General features: G+C 48.8%; 4 protein-coding genes across 4 annotated transcripts; all 4 read right to left on the bottom strand.

Annotated features, from left to right (window-relative positions):
- Nucleotides 1-335: 335 nt before the first annotated feature.
- Nucleotides 336-2,225, bottom strand: FTJAE_11235 (glutamyl endopeptidase; the record flags this gene model as incomplete). Its single annotated transcript, XM_037344157.1, has 3 exons — nt 336-1,420; nt 1,476-1,979; nt 2,045-2,225. 3 exons carry the CDS (start codon nt 2,223-2,225, stop codon nt 336-338), a joined length of 1,770 nt encoding a protein of 589 aa, XP_037201713.1.
- A 367-nt stretch (nt 2,226-2,592) lies between these two features.
- Nucleotides 2,593-8,528, bottom strand: FTJAE_11234 (uncharacterized protein; the record flags this gene model as incomplete). Its single annotated transcript, XM_037344156.1, has 9 exons — nt 2,593-2,789; nt 2,849-3,521; nt 3,570-3,905; nt 3,954-4,776; nt 4,988-6,479; nt 6,976-7,008; nt 7,130-7,647; nt 7,700-7,735; nt 7,924-8,528. 9 exons carry the CDS (start codon nt 8,526-8,528, stop codon nt 2,593-2,595), a joined length of 4,713 nt encoding a protein of 1,570 aa, XP_037201712.1.
- Nucleotides 8,529-9,371: 843 nt separating this feature from the next.
- On the bottom strand, nt 9,372-11,704 carry FTJAE_11233 (uncharacterized protein; the record flags this gene model as incomplete). Its single annotated transcript, XM_037344155.1, has 2 exons — nt 9,372-11,224; nt 11,272-11,704. 2 exons carry the CDS (start codon nt 11,702-11,704, stop codon nt 9,372-9,374), a joined length of 2,286 nt encoding a protein of 761 aa, XP_037201711.1.
- A 260-nt stretch (nt 11,705-11,964) lies between these two features.
- Nucleotides 11,965-12,960, bottom strand: FTJAE_11232 (uncharacterized protein; the record flags this gene model as incomplete). Its single annotated transcript, XM_037344154.1, has 2 exons — nt 11,965-12,638; nt 12,690-12,960. The coding sequence occupies 2 exons, from the start codon at nt 12,958-12,960 to the stop codon at nt 11,965-11,967; spliced, it is 945 nt and encodes a 314-aa protein (XP_037201710.1).
- Nucleotides 12,961-13,557: the final 597 nt, after the last annotated feature.

Here is a 13,557-nt window from a genome sequence, read left to right as displayed (position 1 = left end):
AATAACAACATAGCCGATCATCCCTTGTAGTAAAGGTCGATCGCTGCAACACAGACCAATCGTATCTCGAGCCCCGCACATTTCCAACAGTCCTGTGAGACATTGGAAGGCCTCAAAGTCTAAGGCTGAGCCCTGGTAAACATCTACAGAACAGAAAGGTATTGGCAACGATCTCGCGGTGATCTGCAGATACATTAAACAATCGAGATACAAAAAATTGTTAAGATTCTGATCTATATTTGAAGGATGCCTCCAGTTCGGTGAGCTATAGCCTCACTATGCATAGAATCATGTTTCGTTGATTTTCATTTTTTATCACTGCTGTCTATTCAAGCTTACCGGCGCTGCTTGAGATCGTTCAAAATATTTTGAACAACCACAGGAGCGACTGCAATGACCGTTCTTCCAACATTCCCAACCGCACCAACAAAGTGATCAAACAGACCATTCTGCATCATTTGATCGAGGGGTATGGCGATGAAAGCTTTCAAAGCAGTGTCGCCAATTAAAGCTCTATGACACAGAATCTCGACATGAGTCGACATGTCGGTCACGCTGAATTCTGACTCGCCCATAACTCGGGTGATGCCGTCCATTTTGGGAGAACCAGCAGACAAACCAAGGTTGACAATGTTTGAAAGAAACTCAGACATCACATTGCCATCGCCCTGATTTGTGTACCGGGTGAAGGCGTCAGCAAATCTTTTATCAGCGACGCTTAGAGAGCCTTTGACTGGAGGGAGCTTGGGGTAAAGCCTAGACGTTTCCTCGTAGCCAGCTTGCGCCTTGACTGAGATCCGAAGCGCAGACTCAATAATTCCAGGCGTGATGAGTTTTGCAACTCTGGGAACAGCATCCTTCGTCTCGGGGAATTGGTCCTCTATCTTGTCGAATATTTTGAATCCGTTCGCCTGGTGAGCATCCATCTGTATGAGAGTCTGCATTGCAGCTTCTGCGACAATCGCGCGTGCAGCACACTGTCTGTAATTGACATGGACGGAGCCAATATCGATCGAAGGGTCTGCGCCCAGTTTACTCAACACGCCGAGTGCGGTGCCTGCAACGGCAGCGATAGGACTACCCACCTGGCCCAAGAAAGGCGATCCAGTTCGTAACACCGAATGATCAACTCTCTGGCCAATGGCGGTAACCTTCCTGAAAATTGCCCAAAAGGCTTTCCCATCACTAAGGGGCTCCCCTATCAGACTGCCCTCCGCGCGGCCGTCAGTCGTCATGTATCTGATATCTTCGCTGCCAGCCGGACCACGTTCCAAGGCAAACATGACGGCAGACATGCCGCTGAGGTACGTTCCGAATCTACCTCGAAACACAGTTGCTGTATTCCTGGTTCCAGTGCCATGTGAAGAGACGCCGATAGCCTTGCTTTCGCCATTGATGAGGACAGGGGATCCGGATTGGCCTGATGTATCCGGTCAATATTATGAGTAATTCAGTTCATAAAGATCACTTCTCACCATTTGCAAAGGATATCGTGTGTTCAAGCAAATTGAATGGCGTTTTTGACAGATCGCAATCTGTTATTTTGGACATCTCAAACATTTGCGCTCCTCGTTCATCACCCAAGGATTTATCGCAAGGATACCCAACCACGCTCCGAAACATCTTTTCGACAATTCCATTAGTTGGCTGCTGGGCAATACGCACGACATCGCTGAATTCGTCCACTTTTATGAAAGCGACATCACATCTGCGGTTGGTGTCACTGATAATCCAGTCTTTCGGAACAACCACCTTGAGACCCCGGCGAAATTGAACACCAGGTTTATCAATAGAGTTCTTGCCATTATATCCCACGAAAGCGCGGACTTGAATAGCTTTGCCGAAGTCGTGGGTATGGTCGTAAACGCAATGGGCGGCGGTGACGATGAGATGGGGCATGATTAGCCATCCTGTAGCTTGGGCATGACGCGTGTCGCTAGCATCCTGGCCTTCAAATCGAATCTGGAGCTTGACAATAGCTAGATACAGCGTCAGGTTTGTGCTAACTCTAGGTTGTTGACATTGAAATGCCTCAAGGACCTACAATGATATTTTCCTCCAGGTCGGTAGTCCTTCGGATCAACTAATTTGCGTGAATCATCGTCAAAAACGGTATTAATTCCGTCTGCTTCAGGCCCTATGGGGAGGACGTCTGTCGCGGGCGTGCCAGGCACGTCTCGGAGAGGCCATCGAGCGTAGGTTCTTTCGGGGTTTTCTGAGTTCATAGTGATATGGAGCGAAATGAGATAGGAACCGCAAAATGCACACGGGAAGACTGAGGGGATTTCTTCTAGAAATGGTCTGGTGGCTCTGTATATAAGTCCTATTTGAGGTAGACGTCACACGCTAAAATTCGATAGCGCCTCACAAGAGCTTTCAGCTCGCAGGCCTGGATGGCTCTATGGGCTAGCTGATTGGCCGGGTAAGTTCAGCAACTCCTCGACTGACCCATTCAACCCCAGTAAGCACTGAATTAGAGACGTGTGCAACGCGCATGTTACCAAGTCACGTTTCAGCAGATTGCGATGGCGATATTGGACCTCTGTGTGCAGAGATGTCTCTTGCGTTGCGTATATGTCACGGAATCCCAGACTAATCATATGTTCTGCCCCAAGACCGCCTCGCTGTTAGAGTACGCCCCTCCACTTCATCCGTCCGGCCCCTCTTGGTCGGTCTGGATGGAAGCAAAGTTTCCATAACAACATCGTTCCCATCCGGTTCTGTTTCTTTGCGCTGCGTAATCTCGATGAACTGACCCAACCGTTTTCTCCAACCAGGCAAAGCGCCATCTGCAACATGTCAGCTATCAGCTCGGGCTTGACGAGACAAGAAAGCGATGTCAACTTACCAGCCATGAGACAAGCGAACTTGAGAATAATAGGCACCCATACGCACACTGCTACCAGCTGTCCAAAACCCCATTTCGATAGGGCAACCTTGCTCTCATTACCCGACTCCCCGCCACTGAGCAGATGCATAAATGCCGCAAACTCATTTACCCCTATGACGCCCATGACGATAGTGAGGACCTCCATGGAGATCCAGATAGCTTCTGTGAAGAGCACGAAGTGCCTCTGGATATAAAATGACTTTAGATGCAAAGGCAGGTAATCTATCAAAGCATGGGCCTTATCAGATAGCCAGTCGCCCCGCTCAAAGAGGTGCATCCTAACCATCGCAACGATCCAATCCAATATTAGGAATGCCATAATGATATGCATCGGTGCCTGCATTCTAGAATGAAACTTGAAGAAACTCTCTGCATCACGATCCAGATGGCCCAACTCTTCGCCAGTAGTTGAACTAGAACCCCTCCCCGTGGCCTTGTTGAAAGTCTGACAGAACGTCCTAGGACCAGTGTGATTTCCACAGCGTTCCAGAGGCGAGCTTTCATCGAAGTGTTTCAATAACGAAGGCTCATCAACAGTCTGGGGACGCGCAATGAGCACAACGAGAACCCAGTTGATGAACACAAGAGCAAGTGTATACCACCAACGATTGTGAGTCTTCTGAAGGATGAGCTGTACAAACAGCAGGGGATACATCCCCGCCGAGACCATCCCTCTTACAGTGAGGTTGTTTGTCAGCCAGGAGAGTAGTGAACTTATGTTACCGAGTCCCGTTCCGCTAGTACTTGAGAAGGTGATGATAGCGGCTATGGATATGGTGCCGAGGAAGACAGCTTGAGCTTCCTGGAGATTGGTGAGAGTTGAAGCAACTGCAACACCGAAGCTGCTCCTCGAGACCACCTTCTGCCAGTGAAAAGCAGTCTCGACGGCTCCAGCAGGTCCATGAAATGGAAGGAGCGAAATGAGTGTGAAGTTCCTTATCCAAGTTTTGGTGATCTTGTAGCATAGTGCAAAGAATAGGACTATCGTGAACTGGATTAGATATGCCACGATTATCTGTATATGGTCAGTAACCCCTTTCAATCTCGGTCTTACAGAACTCACGCCAGGCCCTGCAATATCGTAGTCAATTCCAGGATCAGCTTTGTCGCAGTACTCAGTACTCATTATCCTGCCTAGGTCCTTGATATTCTTAGATGTGAGCATTTGGCTTTGAAATGTCCACAGTTCCGGCGGGCATCCACCGAACTTGGAGTCCGAACAAGATTGCAACGCGCATTTGACGTAGCTCAACAATGCACCAAGTCTCCAGAACTCATCCAGCGGACCGGTTTTAAACCTCCTATCCACTTCCTTCAAAGTCTCATTGCTGATAGAATCTGGCCCGCGGTTGGTAGACATCATAGCAACGGTCGCCAAGGTAAGGCAGTTCCATAGCGTTTCGGGGTTAGAGAACATGTGCTCTTCGCTTCCGCAGGCTTTATGACAATTAGTCACGTTATCGACGATACACCCGGTCTCGATTAGTCTGGCAGGAACTTTATCATTGGTGATGATGGCGGGTAGGTGATAAAGCCACGCGACCTCCCATGCTCTCCAATCCTGGGGGATGGTGAACTGCTTGAACGGGCTGTCTGTGAAGTTGAGCGTTGGGAGGTACTGGAAACTTCTTTCCACCATTTTGGCGAAGGCGCGGGTCTGATTTAGGGCTAGTTCCTGATTATGGTGATGATTAAAGAGGAGGTTCAGATTGAGGTTCTGGCTTGCTGCCTGGAGAGCCTTATCTACTAAAACGTCATCTTCATGCACACTGCCGTCTGCCAAGATGTTGATATGCATGTCAGCATTGGGGTCGGGAGGCATTTCGGCAGCCCAATTGATAATGATGTATTTATGAATGGCATCGCTATCACAAAGAAACAGGTGGCTTTGATCATGGGAGTTATTCAAAATGTCATAAATATTTGCTGGAGCCGAGAGTCTTATATTGTTTGTCTTTGAAGCAACGAAGGCATTTGCCTACCAGTGCCTTGCAGCTCCAGGATCCTTGCCAGCTGAAAACTCCCGCCAACCGCAGACCAATGAAACCAACCAGCTCACTATAGAGCCGACACAAAATGTTCTACTGGTCCACATACCTCCATCTCGCTCGTCGATGGAGACTGATATCTCCCGAGTAAAATGCCAGTATCATGCCATAGATCCCACCGACGGGCCACATATTCAACAACACCCCAAATCCCCAACCCTTGTCGTCTTTCTCGCCCGCATTAGGATCGCTCTTTTTCACCTTGTCGTAAATAGTCGGTAAACTCGTTGCGGAATAGCGTTCTCTGAGCCGCTGATACCATGGGCGGTCATATATTTCCCAGAATTGTTCTTCGGTGTAGTACGTATGCGCGTAGAGCCATTTGCGACCACCTAACTCTGCCAGTCTTCTTTCCAGAGCCTGGTTCTTTATTTTGAACTCTTCAGAGTCTGAAGGTCCCCAGCCCCAAACTCCAATGTTAAGCATGGGCTGCGACATGTTGTCCCCTGCACCAGTATTCGAAGAGCCTTTGGTAACGGGGTGAAACGTAGGTATTTGGCAGCCTTTTAGAGGACAAAGCCAGAGGGGCCATATCCCCAACTCTGACTCCACCCACTCAACAAACGTTTCAGCTGTGTCGTAAGGCAATGCTAGATCCTGAACCACAAACTGATCCGAAATTCGACTTGCGTGAAGAGCATGATACAGTGTCCGCGTATGAGAGTAGTCATCAAGAAGCCAGCGGAAGAATCTGTTGAATGGAACGATCTTGAAGTATGTGTATCCTTGGCGACCAACCCAAAAAGCAGCCCTGTCGTACCGGAAGAGGTATTCGCCGAGTGGTATGTATTCTGTGACTGTCGCCGAAGGAGAGAGGTACTCAGTCTGTTCTTTGAAGTGGAGATAGAACCAAGGGTCTCCTGCGTTACTGAAAGTCTGTACTGGATAGTCATCTGGTTTGGCGTTGGTCAACTCGCCCATTATAACAACGCCATGGTTCTTCGAGTAGAGAATACCATCGAGATAGTCAACATCCATTTTCTCGCAACACTCTTTCGTTGCAGAGATAGCAGTTGACACACTGTTAACTCTGCGATACGTTGTCTTGACAAATTTCTTTGCTTCGACAAGTCGGATCTGCATCAATGTGGTCAAGCCCAAAGTCCCAGCAGTACCCGCGGCACCATAAAACAGATCTTCATGTCCTTCGCGTGATGCCCGGATTATGTCTCCGTTTCCAAGTATTATCTCCACGAAGTCCACCGTTTCGTTGAAGAAGCCATGTCGAAAAGAACTGCTTTCCCCAGATGTCCCTGCAAAGCCCCCTCCTGCTGTGATCCCGGGGAATTCCATTACCACTGGCGGTATTAAACCGTATGGCATAGTGGCTTCAACCAGTCGATCCATCGGTACGTTGGGCTCGACTAGACAGGTTCTTTGTGCTGTGTCCACTGAGATGACTTGGGATAGCATGCTGATGTCGATGATATTCGAGTCGGTCCCATGGCGAGGACGAGTACTGCTTGAAGAACCATGAAAGACGCGATATGGCTGGTGGAGCTTGTAGAGATCGCGTATCTTGGCCGCGATGTCTTGGACAACTTGGTTATGTCGCTCCATGGCTTACCGCGGTTTGCATGAGCTGTCAAAAGGGAGCGTCCGGAACATTGGGCAGAACTGACTAATATGTACTCTCGAGGCAATGTCTATTCCATTGTTTGAATACTTGCACCAAGGCCAACTTGGTAGACGCCATGCAAGGTACCGGTCGAATAAGGGAAAGAATTGTGTAACTTTGATCAGCATCACAATGATTAAACCGAGACAGTGGACGGGATGGAAAAGGCGGTGATGAAGCCTACCTTGACTCGCAATGTAACAACTTGGTAACACATTCATTACACAGAAATTGAAAGCTTTCTCATTCTCAAGTATGATATGCATAACCTGCATAACATTCTAAATCTATCGAGACTAGACCCGGGCTGAGCATTCGCCCTGAGCACAAGTAATCATCTGTCCACACTGTTTCACAACCTTACACCAAGCGTCACACAAATCTCCCTCGACCAAAGTCCGTCAAGTCCAAAATCTTACCAAACTCCGGGAACAAATCGCCAAGGCACACGTCTGCAATACTCAGTCCACGCAGCACCATACTTAACCGAGCAGCTCTTCTCATCACGTATACACCGATGCACGAGCAACACCGCCATCCACACCGCATACGTCCACACCACAGCCCTCGTACTACCCACCAGCGCACAAGAGCAGAAGCTGAGAATCAGATCGCCCAGGTAATTCGCGTGTCGAGACCATCCCCACCAACCGCTGCAGAGGAGCAAACTTCTGTGCTGCCGGCCATCGGAGGTCCTGAAGGAAGCGACTATGCATTCTGCTGGTTTACCCCAGATGGTGCATTTTCCGCCGGTGCGTCGTACGATTTCTTTTTGGTGGTTCACGGAGCGGAAGAGGATGTAACCTGCTACTCCGAGGGCGAAGAAGAATGCTAGGTAAGGTATTGAAGCTGACGATGGGTAGCGGCCCAAATATTGACCTTGGATGGTGTATGTTGTTGGCAAGAAGCAGAAACAGCCCCAGCTGAGATAGAAGCCGTAATGGTCGAATTTGACGTCGATTGTGCGCAGATACCATGATTCATTGACAAAGAAATCCACCACGTAAATGGTCTGTAGTGCGGTGACAAGGATAAGCGATGGTTCGACGTATCCCTGATTCTGGTACTGATACGCCATGTTCGAAAAGTCGCTGCATGATATCATGTAAGTTTCCGTTCTCGTATCAAATTAGCCAGACTCACATCAGGGTCCACACCATCATCCCAGCCCTGCCATTACTGAAAAGCTTAAGGTCAAAGTTCTCCCCCAACCTCGGGTTCAACTCAACCCCCATGAAGAAATCGTATAGAAACGACCCTGCTCAACAAAATTAGCGTTTAATTACATACACCCAAAAACTCAAAAAAAAAAGAGCGTAATCTCACCGCTGAACTTCCTATCTTCTGGGTGCGTCGGCATTACGTACGCTTTGATGAGCGCAAGTGCCGAAATAACGAACCCAGCTAAGTTCATAGCTCCAATCAAGCTACTCCAATTACGGGGAATGAAGCCAGGGTCTAGAATCCCCAACCAGCTGAGAGCTCCGTAGAGGAGATGCGTGACGATCCAGGCTGAGAGGCCGTTGATTTTGTAGCTGAGGAGATAGCCCGCTGGTGTCAATTGGCCTTGGTGTTGTTCCCCTGGGAGGAGGCAGTAGAGAAGTGCTTGTATGCTAACGAAGCAGATGACTGCGGCGATGCCTTTGGTGGTGATGTGAGGACCGTACTGGGCGCAAATGGTCCAGAAGCCGTGTTCTTTTACGGCGTCTGCGAAGAGGGAGAGTGATCCTTCGTATTCGGCCAGTGTGATGAAGATTGATATTGAGGCCATTGGCGCGAGGAACAGAGGCGATGCACCAACGAGCGATCGCAGCCACGACCTCCCAAATGCTGCACGACCCCAAACATCAGCACCCGCCAACATCTGAACCTCTGTCGTCAACGCCTTTGCTTCAATGGTCTTCTTCTTTCTCTGCGTCGTAACAGTAGTCGTCGAGCCAGCCCTAGGCAGGCCCTCTGCAATTCTTGCCATGATGTGAAGATAAGTGTGAGGTATGGCAGGTGAAAGAGGAGAAGAAGGAATGTGTAGTACAAAGGGATGAAGATGAGAATCACGGGCGGTTTTTAGTGGCTGGGGACATCGTCATCGATCAGCGGGTGGATCTGCTCACCCGGCCATGGTTAGAGTAATGTGTATTCGTGGCTTAAAGTTATGTTGGTTTAAGTTATGCAAGCGGACGCGTGTTCGCGGGCGGGCGTGTTGTGAGCTTAAATTTGTTTGGTGCCAAGATAAGGCAGATTGAGACATCAATTGTTGGTGGCTTGAAGTACAGGGTAATACCAAGCATCAATATTGAGAATTGGCGGTGAATGTGAGACAATTTCGGGTATAGAACACATTCGATGATCCGTTGAGAGTAAGGGCTTGTTTGTACAGCATCATTCTGATGCTCAAGTGACACCAATCATTTTAGACCGGGTCACGTTCTTATTTGTGCAACGAGGCTCAATTTTCGTGTTGCATATGGTAATTTCCTGCTAAACTGTAAATCCTTATTAGCATAGCTAAATCACTGACCGCCTCCGTAACCGTCTGCCGCACCCGATATTGCCAAGGTCCCTGGCTCACTGCCAGATACCGTGTCGTTGCCCATGGCGTTCCGCATCATTAGCGCCAGAGTCAAATGTCTTCAGTTCAGTTTACAGCCACAAAGTCACCCGAAACTGCCCGATAACTATTAATGTTTCATTTACAGTGAAGCAGCTTGTCGCCTTGGTACTCAGCATTGTATTTCTATATTGACACGCGTTGCATACACTGGGTAGAACTCCCATTGGCTCAATAAAAATTCGAATGGCCATCTAAACACCATTATCAGACTATCTTAATAGTATATCCAGCTTTATCATCCCTCTCTAGATAAAACCTCTTCTCTATACCTGGATCACTCCATATTTCATCCCTCAACTTAGATATCGACGTGAACGGTGTCTTCTGATCTGCCCAATCCCTCTTCATTCTCTCAGCAGCAATCTCAAACATGCCAATTCTCTTAAACGTCCCCCTTTCTCGCTCTGCGATTAACAACAAGCCGCAATCAGATGGTAATCTCTCCTGCCAGGGATGTCTGATATCAGCCTCCGCAATCTTGAGCGCGAATATTCGACTGTTCTTTTGCACCTCTCTATCCAGCGAGATATCACATGGATAATCTGCTTTCAAACCTTTACCAATGAATACAAGCATAGGCGTCAGGTCGATTGGTTTCAAGAACTTGATGCGATCTCTCATCGTCTTGTGGCTCATCCACCAGTTTGAGTGCAAGGGTCCTAGTCCACTGCGTGAAGCAGAGCGAAAGCGTACTTCTGTGAGAGGCCCTTGAAGAACCAGTACCGTTGGACGCGGCATCTCGGCGATTTCTGGCTTATCGTCGCGGGTAATGATATCTATGACCTTCGTGACCACTTTGGGCTCCGTCTGTGCTCGGAATAAGAAGTTAAAGTTGACGGGCGTGTGGACAGATGCCCAGGACCAACTCGGCGCGACGCGGATGCTAGGAGGCTTCTCTTCCTCTATGGTGCTCCATAGTAGGGAAAGTGGGAGACTGTCCTGTCTCCAGAGTCCGTTGAGATACTGCTCTCTCGGTACAATACTCGTCAACTGCTCAGCTACGCCATCAATAGCAATGAGTTTGTCAGCCTCCTTGGTCAACTTGCCGACGCTGTACTGAGCAACCACTGAAGCCCATACGTACAGAAACATCTCTTCATCCGTGACTGTCTTCTCTGAATTCAATTCTCGCGTGAGAAGTTCCGTGTATATATGCTTGAACCTGCAATCCTCTACCGACTGCACGCCAGATGGAAGCCTATCAGAGATGTCGAATCTCTTGTATCGGTATTGCAGATCCCAAGGGCCACCTTGAGGATAAAGCTCTGAAGCATATAGCTCACCGCATTCCCAGTAGAGCATATCGTGGGCAAAGTAGACGGTCCCTCGTGACAGAAGTCGTTCTTGGAATACCCATGCGCGTTTCAGCAGTGGTGAGTTTCCGACTGCTTTGTCCCAGGGATCTATTGGTACCAGATGGAATTCTCCTTCAAAGTCGTGCGAGGGCCACTTCAAGTCCAATTTGACACCATTGATGCCTGCGGGGTTGCGTTCGCGAAAGAGTCCTCCGTGTGCATTTGATGACGCTGCTGCTGCAAGCGTGATTGCTGAGTATGAGTAGACTTTGGCCATTGTGATGGAGTGTAGGCCCCAGTCTTCCGCATCAAGCTGAATGATGCAAAGGGCATCTATCCAGATGTACTCCATACCAAGACGATTTGTGACAGTGATTGCATCACGAAATGTTGCTGGTAGGTCTTTTATCGGCATCCCAGTGGTCGTCATCTTCTCGATATTAGATCTGAGTAGTTTCGTGAATGGTTCCCTTCCCCAGCAGTAGCTCAATGTAGCATATTCTATTCCGGGAGTAATCTCATCGTTTTCGTCCGTTTCTACCACTTTGATCACCCCAGGCACACCATCTGCATCTGGGATGATCTTGACCAGTCGAGCTGGGAGCCAATCTTTGTTCTCACCAGTGCGGGCATGTAGCTTGTTGCAGGACTTATGATTCTCCGAACAGTTCTTGATCCATTGAGACAAGCATGCAAAACTAGTCTCACTTGATGTACTTGTTGACGTCTTTTCAATTGGCCTCTGGGATTTCACACGAGGGTCTGTCGCCAATTAGTTCAGTTATACTGACAATCGTCAAGTTGCGCACCTTTAGTTCCAAAGAGTCGTATATCAAGCCTGTCCATATGGCGAAAATTACTCCTACTGAGACCGAGATCCGCCGAAAGATGACCTTCATATGTATACTCATTATACTGCCATAGTGCTAGCACCGGGTCGCCCTGTGTTCTCCAAGGCGTTTTGCTGACCGAATCCACAAAGGATCCATTCCCATGTTTGCCGAGGGCTTGGTCCGCCGCTGCGAACGCGACAACAAAGGAGCAAAATTCGCAATCCTTCACGGACTCTCTAGATGAGTCTGCACCGGTCTCGAAGGCTTTCCACGGCGCCTCGTGGAAAGGAGCCCAGGCGATGGTGGAGTCACGATGCAGAGGTTTTGGTTCGGACGAAAACGCTTCTCGGCATTGTGCACAGAGCTTTGGAAACGTCGCGTGCCGTGGAGGCTTTTCGACGCGTCGCATTTTTCGCGGTGTGAAATGGGCGCGGGGGTAAGAGGTCTTATCGTCCTGGTGAGACGCTATAGCAGGGGCCAGCTTACTAGTGATACACTAACCGCGAATGTTACACTGCGATGGCACGTGGTGATGAGCTACCGCGATGCTGAGGCTGTTACAAGAAAAGACAGCAGAGCGGTTCTCTATGAAACGGAAGTCAATCGAAAACGTGAGTTACTAAGTGAGAAGCTGGACTTTAGGTCAACGCTGCCGAATTTGGATTAATACTATGTCCTATTCAGCCTGTCCTGCGATGTCTTTGGCGACGACATAGGTGAATTCGCTGGCATCTCAATCGGTTCCTCATTAATCTGCCTCGCTGCTTTCATCTTCTCCACCACCGTCTGCTCCTTTCCAGTGGGAGCCTCATGAACCAGAACGCCAGGTGCCTCGTATATCGCATTATCAGGAGCTTGATGCGGAGGTATCCCAGTGCCGTCAACTTCAGAAATGCCAGTCGATTTTGCATCCAATTCAGGCTTTTCGAATCCATCTGGATCTGTGCGGGTAATGCTTGGTGTTTGCCGCTTCTTACGTCGGTAGAGGAAGAAGCCCGCGAGGAGGAGGACTATGGCAAAGACACCGATGCCTGCGCCTATTCCTGCTTTTGCACCAGTTGCAAGACCAGTCGATGTTGTTGTTTCTTGTGAAGATTCTGGTGTTGAGGTGCTGGCATTTGAATCTGCTGTTGATGTTCCGTTGTCGGCGTTGATGAAGAATAAGCTACTTTGCAGCATGCTTATATCGCTGCGATTCGACACGTCGTACACTGTCATCATGAATTTCGAGTCGCCTACATCCAAGTCCATCGGTATTGTCCAAGTGTAGTTCATATATGTGTCTGTGCAATTGGGGTTCCATAATTTCCAGTCGGATGAAGGGTAGTCAAAGGTCTTGTTGTCTATGCTCAGTCAGCAGTGTTCTTATGAGATCCAATAGGTAGCAGACATACCAAATATCACTATGGGTTTTAAATCGTCGGGACCTGGACCATATTTGCCTGTCCACCACCTCAACTCCAACTTCACTTTGGTGCTTCCTTCGCCCCATGTTCCGTTGACATCGCGCCCGGCTCCCCAGCCTACCATCTGCGTTTGTCCACGCACCCAGGTCTTGCCTTCACGAGGCCAGAGAAATTGATCCTCAATGGTCGCGGTATCGCACCAACCATCTTCTGTTTCGTCGTCATCGTCTCGTGGTCGAAGCGTGTTCGAGAAAGACATTTTGATAGTCAACTTGGAGGATTTTGCGAAGGAACTTGAAAGATGGAAATTCGACATATTTAATGCATTGACTGGTGGGGAGCATTTTGGGTCGACGTTACCATAACAGCTTAATCGAAATAAGGACCTGTCTCGTCTTGAATCCTTCAGCAGCCTGGCGAATCGGGCTTTGCGCAGAGCTCTCGCTTAGGGTCTTGGCTGCGATCCTTCAGTGGTATCCTTGAAGCATCGCCTGTCAAAGAATGGAGTTTTGGGTCCTTTTGCTACGCATTGACCACGGGCCCATGGGGCTTAGATATTTCCAAGTTTTCATTATCCTGACTTCCAATTCTTATCATGTACGTAGTTATATTTAGCCATTAAACCCGACCGACGGACTATGTCTGGGTTTGAGATCCTTTGCCTCCCAGCTTCAACCAGAGATTGCAACATACTGGTAGTATATAATTGCAGTTCTCCCATGCTCAGGCACCGACGTGTCTGATTCATCATTCCCCCGCTGTCGGACCCATACAAGGATTCAAAGGGGAGAATCAGTGGACCACCTCGACCGAATAGGTGTATGCTTTTCAGTCAATATGCCCTCTCTTTTCACTC

The sequence above is a fragment of the Fusarium tjaetaba genome, assembly GCF_013396195.1.
Source record: "Fusarium tjaetaba strain NRRL 66243 chromosome Unknown NRRL66243_c0000276, whole genome shotgun sequence".
In the NCBI taxonomy this organism is placed as follows: domain Eukaryota; kingdom Fungi; phylum Ascomycota; class Sordariomycetes; order Hypocreales; family Nectriaceae; genus Fusarium; species Fusarium tjaetaba.
This window is presented reverse-complemented; position numbering and strand designations above follow the sequence as displayed.